The sequence below is a fragment of the Spermophilus citellus genome (assembly GCF_964194105.1).
Source record: "Spermophilus citellus genome assembly, chromosome: 7".
In the NCBI taxonomy this organism is placed as follows: Eukaryota; Metazoa; Chordata; class Mammalia; order Rodentia; family Sciuridae; genus Spermophilus; species Spermophilus citellus.
Window position 1 is genome coordinate 152,990,758 of NC_138188.1, and position 8,859 is coordinate 152,999,616.

The window sequence follows — 8,859 nt, forward strand, 5'->3', positions numbered from 1 at the left end:
CACCAGTATGTCATCCTATCTACGTGTAGGAGCTTTGCCAATAATATCCAGTTTCATCTTCAGATATCCCTCTTCTTCTACCCTTTTGAATAGCCATGTCTTTTTTTATATACAACCCTTACCCCTTCCCATGGTCACATTTGTATAGGTAAATATGCCTTCTACACACACTTACTCTGTGTGTCTGAGTGTGTGTGTGTGTGGGGGGGGTGTGTGTGTATGCATTGTCTGATCATAGACCATTCCCTACTTTGAGTCCTGAAAAGTACATGGGTAAGAAATATTTATCTTTTGATAAATATAATGTATTTAACTCTTGAGGGCAAGGACTATGTTTTATTGATCTCCATGTCCAGATCTTAGGTGGTGCTTGGTGTTATAAGTATGTAGTGAGGTAAATATATTTTGAAAGATTGAGTTCACTCTTGAAGATAGTCAGCTTCTCAGGCCAGCTTATACCTGTGTATGTGTTTTCATAGCCTCAAATTTCTTAACACAGTGACCAGAGCCCAATAATTCTTGATTCATGAATAAGCAAAATTTATAATATTTTGTCCCCATGTGGCAGAGATTTAACAAGTCAAGTCAAAGAACAATTAATTGAGCATCTTCTCAGATGCAACAGAACAATAAATATTTGACACATGAATGAATGGGCTTTAATTCAAAACATATCTTGCTTCAGGAAAGGAGAGGTTACTCTGTAAGCAAGACAAGAAACATTTTCTAAGTGCAGACCATATATCATTTCAAGTGCTTCTGATGGGAAATATCATTCCAAAAAATAAAAGCTTTATTTTTATCATTAGATATACATATAATCCAAGATAAAGAAGGTGGGGAGAAAGGGCTGGGGATACATCTCAGTTTGAAGAGTGCTTTCCTTGAATGCACAAGGCCCTGGGTTTAATCCCAGCACCACAAAAAAAAAGAAGAAGAAGGAGAAGGAGGAGGAGGAGGAGGAGGAGGAGGAGGAGGAGGAGGAGGAGGAGGAGGAGGAGGAGGAGGAGGAGGAAGGGGAAATAAAGCCCAACTATTAAAAGAGGTAAAAATACTATGTGATTTTAGCAGTTAACTTCCCTTTAGTGACCAGATCTTAGGAGATCCTATAGATAGAATCTGATACCTAGATCCATTTAGTTATAATTTTTCCTACAGTCTGTGAGTTTGACTCTCACTAGAGCTGATATTGTAAACAGTAGGAAAGGAAAAATAAACCAAAATAGAATTGTGTCACTTACCAAAAAAAAAGAAAGAAACTTACTTTTTAGCTTTCAGCAACTAAAAAATGCTCCAGTTTGAAATCAGCATAGAGAGATGCCAAAACTATAGTATATTTGGATGAAATTTGGGACATTCATAAGGAATGTTTAAACTAAAATCTCAATATTTAAAAATTTGTTAACAATCATTCTATCCTGGTTGTACTGCCTGAAATCAGAATAGAATTTGGTTAAAGCCAAAGTTGAAACTAATTGGTGAATTCAAGAGCATAAAAACACAGGAGAATAAATGACCAGAACAAAAATGTGTGTGCTGAATGAAGTAGATTTATTAGGAGACTAACAGTAAAATTCCTTCCTACCCACACCCAATTTCAAATACATTAATGTTGATGTCCAAATTACTAATATATATGAGCAGAGCAACTCTGGGAGGCAAACTACTGGCTTAACTGCCAAATTTCAGGTATGTCTTGCTTTCCCAGGCTGTAGATGAGTACCAGTTTGAAATTTGAGTTCAGGGTGACTTATGAAGCTTCATGGAAGAGCAGGACAGCAGTAAGAAGTCAGCATCTCTCCAGAGCATCTGGAGGCAGGAAGACCGTCATTGCTCTTCAGCTTGTTCTTTGCAGAGAATCGAGGGGGAATCCTGTAGTCGCCAGAGCCACTGGTCCATCAGTAGGTGCTGTAGCCGAAACCAGAGCCAGAGCCCCAAGGCCTGTAATAGCTGCTACCATAGCAACAGCCCAGGTTCTGGTAGTTGCCTCCTCCAAAGCAGTGGTTGCGGGAGCTGTAGCAGTGGCTGATGGGGGTACCCAGAGGCACGACGCAGTTGAGGGGCGTGGCTCTGAAGGTCCCGTGGAAGTTGGTTCCAAAGCAAGGGTAGCCTGGGAAGTAGTTTCCGCAGCAGAAATAGCGAGTCATGACGGGCCTTGAGGAGGATCTGGAGTGGTGTTGGAGAGGTGTTGGAAGCACAGGCTACCCAAGTGTGAATGAAGATGTCCTCCTGCTTGCACCTTTTTATACCTCAAGTTGGTGGGCATGACGTGCCTGTCTACATATCTTCCCACCTATTTGCATTAGTAACCCCATTATTTTCTAATAAAACGCATATAAAGAAACCCACAGACTCCTTGCGCATATTTTGTTGGCTTTTCTGTTTGCAAAGAATGCGACCTGTCTTCAAAGCCAGTGACCATCCATGACATGCCATTGAATTCTTTTCATCAGTGTCCCATAGTACAACCACTTTTCTGATTATATCATGTGAAACCCTTTAAATACCCTGATTAAATCTTCCCAATTGAAAGCTAAGCTGAAAAACCTTTAGAAGAAATGTAAACCCTTAAAATCAAGACAAAGCCTTATATGGAGGTCTTTGACACTTGATAACATGATTTTGAAACTTTCGAGTCATATTCTATAAACTTCTTGAAATTCGCTGTACTTATCATTTCAAGACATTTTTACACCAAGTAACTTAATGGGTACAGATTTTCCTTTGTAGATGAAGAAAATCATTTGTAACTAGTAGATATTGTAGTTGCAGAACATCATAAATATACTAAATAACAGAGTTGTCCACTTTTAAATGGTTTGTTATCTAAATTTTACCTCCATTTTTTTTTTTTAATTTTCAAAAGCATCGCTACAAATATCCACCCAAACAAGTCTTTATACAGAGGCTGGCAGGACACCAAGAAGATGACTATGGAATCTACTATTAATTTTCATCTACTTCATTTATGAGCATCTTCCTTGTTAACATTTATTTTATTATTTATGGAGAACATACACTCTTCAGTTGTAAATCATCTTAAACATTGCCAACTATCTTGTTGTGGAGTTACCACATTTTTGCTAAGTGGAATGATGCCCAGTTTCAAAGGTATGTTATTCTGTGCTTGGTTCTTATGGACTCCTCATAAAACAAGCCTCAGTGCCATATCCATTAGGAAATCCAAGTTATATTTGAGAAGACAGCACTTTTTTCTGTTCCCGTTTTGCTCCATGTGACCATGCCTCATGATGAAGGTAAAGCAGAAAGAATTTGGGTTTGTCAAAGCTAAATCTATGCCAATTCAACTGTTTAAGAAAGAACCTTTTTTTACATGTGAATAAGAGTCAGAATTTCCTGAAATCAAAAGAAGAAACATTTCTGAATATAAATTTCTTTTTATGTTCTCTTCCTTATTGGTCAATTATAGATTATAATAGGTAAAATGAATTATTCCTATCTGACATCTGTTTAAGATTTTACCTCTCACAGGGTCTTTGACAGAAGAGCTACCTACCAAACATGTTAAAAGTGCATAAGGATCCTTTTATCCTATAAACTTATAACATGTTATGAGAGTTTATACTTAGATAAAATCAAAAGAAAAGTCATATTTTCAAATTCAGTTTTTAAGAGAGGGAATGAATAAAAATGGTATGAGGTTGCATCGTTGCATGGTGTTATTAATATAGATTCTACATCAGATAATCCATAAAATTCAAAAATATATATTTGCGAATTTAAAAATGGCAGTAGTGACTAAGAATTAAATATGACTGTGGGTAGTGATTCGAAAATTGTAATTTTGATGATTTTATCACGTGTGAACATTGAGCCTGTAATTTGGATATGGTGCCACAAGGTGGCAGTGGTATTTCAGTCCGTCAGACTGAACTCTAGGACTAGACTCAGGGAGGGCAAATGTAAGCATATAGAAGACTCCCCCAACAAACCAGCTTAAAGCTCAGAAGCTGCCCTGGAGTTCTTCAGAAGCTCTCCTCTCCCAACACCACCATGAAATGCTGAAAATCTTGTGTTTTTAATGAGTATATCAGACGATGCTCATGAATAAACCATCCTGACAAATCCCAGGGCCCATCTTTCATGAGATTTCAAGAAAAGTGTCTTTGCTCGACTGTGTGAAATCACCCTGGGCTGCTTATCTCACACTGGCAGAAGTGTTCAGCTCCAGTCACAGGTGGCCTATCTCCTTTTACTCTGGGTGATAGAGATAAGTGAAGAAAATGCCTTAGTTTGTCTTCTGCATTCCCCAGTGCTCTCTGCTTCCTGCCTGACTACACAAAGAAAGCAACAGCTGAATTGCAGTCATCTTCCCAGAGGTGAAGCCCAACTGATTGGACTCTAATTTTGTTATCCCAAATCAGAAGGGAAAAAAAAATATATGGTCTCCCTTGCCTGTTTTTAGTTTCCTGACCCCTATTAGTCTTTCCCAGAAAAAAAATGATAATCAGCCAAGTATTTGATTGCTAACCAACAATCGCTTTTATTTGAAATATTAGTAATAATGATAAATTTTCCTGATGGACTTACTCTGTGCTAGATCCTTCTCTAAAAACTTTACATATACAATTTATTTCTATATTTTACCTGTATCAATAGTAAGGGAACTTACTGTGCATGCCTCGAAGCATTTGAAAAATGTGAATTTATTTAATTTTTTATAATGCTCTTATGATGTGGGTATCATGATATTTTATAATAACACTGATTCCAAACAGTTTAAGTAAATTGCCCAAACTCACATGGTTAGTAGTCAGCAGAATCAAGCTCTAAACCCATGCCATCTAGCTCCAAATCACAGTCTTAACTACTTTACTATGCTGCTTTTGGTGTGTCATTAATGCTTTGAAAAGCTTCTGGTTATAAAGTGCTTCCCATATACAATTCACTGTGCTGTTTTCTTGAAGAATATATCCATCAAGAAAGGCTACTTTGAGCTGTTGAAGCAAACAACCCCAAATCTCCATGTTTTGAATGATCAAAAACTTATTTCATGCACATACTATACATCCTTCTCATGATATTGTAAACAGTAGGAATTCTCATTTCAGGATTTAAGGTAATAGAGCTTTCATTATCTAAAATCACAGACAATGAAAGAGAATGTGATAAATCACACACACTGGTTTCTACAGATTCACCACGTGCTTTGCATGAGTCCCAAACTCTTCTCATTTCCTAAAGTAAGTTATAGACTCACATCTCACTTCACAGGTCATGAAGTGCAACCCCCATCATTTGCCTGGAAGGAGAAAATTCACAGTGTTGCAGAACATTAATGGCTTTCACAGAGAATTTATATTCCTTACACAGACTAAAATAAATTTAACATATTTTAAAAGCAGGCAGAACCAGATGACTGAGTAGAGGAACCCAATGCCTGCCCCTCCCACAAAGGACCAAAATAATGGATAAGCAAGTACATCCTGCTGGAGTTTCTAAGGGAGCGTGCTGGGGTAGAGCAGAGTGGTAGAGACCCTCAGGAGCTGGCAGAGTCAGGATGGCTACACAAAACAAATTCTCCCAGTTCTGCCAACCTGTCTTCAGAGTCAGGAAGAGCTCAGAATCAAAATAGAATTCTCCTGAAAGGAAAAAGACAATCAAAAGATACCCTGCAGGGCTGGGATTGTGGCTCAGAGGTAGAGCGCTCGCTTAGCACGGGCGAGACCCGAGTTTGATTCTCAGCACCACATAAAAATAAAGGCATTGTGTTGTGTCCATCTCCAAAAATGATTCATTCTCTCTCTCTCTCTCTCTCTCTCTCTCTCTATCTATCTATCTATCTATCTCTATCTCTCTCTCTCCCCCTTTAAAAAAAAGATACCCTGCACTCCCCCCTTAAAATTTTAATACATTTGTACAGCAGTATGGTGGCACATTTATGATACCAGTGATTCTGATGGCTGAGTCAGGAAGATAGCATGTTCAACGCTAACCTGAGCAATTCAGGGAGACTCTGTCTCAAAATAAAAAAAAAATTAAAAGGGCTCAGTTGGCCAAGTTTAATCCCAGTACCAAAAGTTAATAGTAATAATACTAAGTTTAGACACCTATGATCTTTGCTGCTAGGGCTATCCTGCAATCTGGCATCCTCTGAACCCAAGCTCAGGGGTTGTACAAGTGCACATAGTTGGATTGCTCCAAAGAAAGAGACCACATTGTGTCCACACCTTCCTTGACCCAGGCTGCTGCTGTATGATGCCGTCTTGATGTGAAAGTCAATGCTAGAGTGTGTGCTATTCTGGGCATAAGTAAGTACTTCCTGCATCACCCCATGTTTCAGGCTGTACCACAACTGTACTGTGCTAACACAAGTAGTTGTAGTGCCCTGACCCTGGCTGTGGATAACCTAGACCCCAGGGAATAGCCAAGACCCTGCACCAGAGCCCAAATGGCACCATATCCCCAGTGGAATGGGAGATCCTGGGTGGTAGGAAGAAAACAACATGACCCAAGAACCAGCTAACCATTCATGCCCAGGAGTCTGCAGCTACTCTGTTTCAGTGCAGGGGAGACGACACACCACTCAATGGAGACCAGCCAGCCCCTGACCAGAGCCTCCATCAGGGAGGTCACATTTGACCCAGGAGAGACTAGTCTCTGCATTCTTGTGGCGTTCTGCAACCCCACTGCAAGTGGGGAGGCAACCCTTGACCCAGTGGAGCAGTGGCACAGACACCTGTAGCCTTGAGCACCGAGGCACTTACAAGTTTTGCTGACATAGGCTACAGATGAAGATGCTGCATGGACCTGGAACCAAATCCACACATCCTACCCAACCAGCACGTTAGCATGCATCTATACATTAAAAAAAAAAAATCTTTCCCTATGAAATCTTCTCTATTAGATAAAGGGAGATGAATGCTCACTAGATGCTCCACCAGACAAGGGAAAACCTACAGGGTACATGGGGCATCATTAAGCAAACAGTGTTCACATTGTTTGTGTTCTAGGGGGATAAGAGACAGAGAAAAGCACAGAAAGATGACTTAATGAAGAAGTAGCTGAAGACTTTCCAAGTCTTGGGAAGGATATGGACATCCAGAGACATAAAAATTAAAGGTTCAATGAGAATCACCCCAAAGAAATGTTCTCCAAAGCACATTATAATCAAGTTCTTAAAAATCAAAGACAAAGATAGAATGCTAAAAATAGTAACGACAACAACAACAAAATGTTAGGCCATAATTGAGGAAATCCCCATAAGATAGGCAGCAGATTTCTCAACAGAAAACTTGCAGGCCAGGAAAAAATGGGCTAATATATTTAGAGTGCTGAAAGAAGAAAAGTGACACCCAGGACTACTATATATCCAGCAAAACAATCCTTCAGATATGAAGGAGAAAGTCTTTTCAAGTCAAGCCAAAGCTCAGGGTATTTATCACTACTAGATCAGGCCTAAGAATGCTTAAGGAATGCTTCCACAGAAAAAGAAAGAATAATAATTATATGATGAGAACATGGAAAGGCACAAAACTCATTGATAGAGGTAAATTCATAATCAAGTTCCAAATTCTCCCTTATTGTAACAGGGATACATAAAAACTCTTGAATGTCTAGTCAGAAGTCAAAATGTCAATGATAACCATAACTGTAAGAAGATGATAAGGAATATACAATATTGAAGAATGGATATTAAACTAACAAAATCACAATTTTTTTGGGGGGGGGAATACAAAACTTTAAAGTATTTGAATACAACTGCAGTTATCAGCTTAAAATGGCCTTTCACAGCTATAAGATTGCTTTATTCAAGTCCCAGAGTAACCACAAAGAAAATAATTATAGCATATAAGCTGGTGATAAAGACAAAGAAACCAAATATAATCACGAAAGAAACCTAGCAAACCACACACACACAGAAAAGAGATGAGAAAAGTAATAGAAGACCTGGAAAATACCAGGAAAGGGGAAACAAAATGACAGAGAAGCACTGAACTTTCAACAAAACACTGAAATGTAAATGGATTAAATTCTCTAATCCAATGGCATAGAGAAAGAAAAAAAAATCAAATAAATAAAAAAAGAGATGAAAAAGGAGACATTTCAACTCAAACTATAGAAATACAAAAGACAGTAACTATTATAAGCAACTGTGTGCCCACAAGTTGGAAAATCCACCTCCAATGTAGGTGCTCCTATAGGAATCATCTCAGTGTGGGTTCCAACACACCTCAAGCTGGTACAACAAGCGGATAGCCTCTTTTCCTCACCAGATCGATCTCACTCCCACCCAAGAATTTCACCTTAATTTCTAGGAAAAACACTAAGAGCTAATCTGATCCCACACTTGTACAATCCAAGAAAGGTGGAAGACAAATGCCCTGTAAGTGAACTTCTGACCAAAGACACATGGGGGTCTGTGGCTACCCTCTTCTCCTTTTCCCCCATGAATGAACTGTCTCAGCCAGTCCTGGGAGGGATAAACACTTCTTGGGGAATGGTCCCATGGCCCAAACACAGAGCTATGCCATGCTCTGGTCAACTTAAAACGACATCCTCCCTTCAGCTCTCCACCCTCCTGCCTAGCTCCCCTCTCCTTCCCTTTATTCCTGTCCCTAAAGAAAAAAACAATAAAGTGAACTCTTTATCTGAAACTGCTTTGTGGAGAACCCAGACACAAACAGCATCTCAAACATTGTTTTAAGTAATATCTTTTTGGATAAAGATACGTATCTTCTTGATACATAGAACAAAATATGTCTTTGGAAGTGCACAGTTCAGTGGGTTTTAGTATATTTACAGAGTCATGCAACCGTCACCGTTATCCAATTTCTGAACATTTTCCAAAAAGAACCCTCAGGTCCAATAAAATTCACTCCACATTCTCAACCACTA

At 39.0% G+C, this 8,859-nt stretch overlaps 1 protein-coding gene across 1 annotated transcript; it reads right to left on the bottom strand.

The window, feature by feature from the left end:
- Positions 1–1,898: 1,898 nt before the first annotated feature.
- On the bottom strand, positions 1,899–2,147 carry KRTAP7-1 (keratin associated protein 7-1; the record flags this gene model as incomplete). Its single annotated transcript, XM_081302070.1, has 1 exon — positions 1,899–2,147. The coding sequence occupies one exon, from the start codon at positions 2,145–2,147 to the stop codon at positions 1,899–1,901; it is 249 nt and encodes an 82-aa protein (XP_081158196.1).
- Between the last annotated feature and the right edge of the window lie 6,712 nt (positions 2,148–8,859).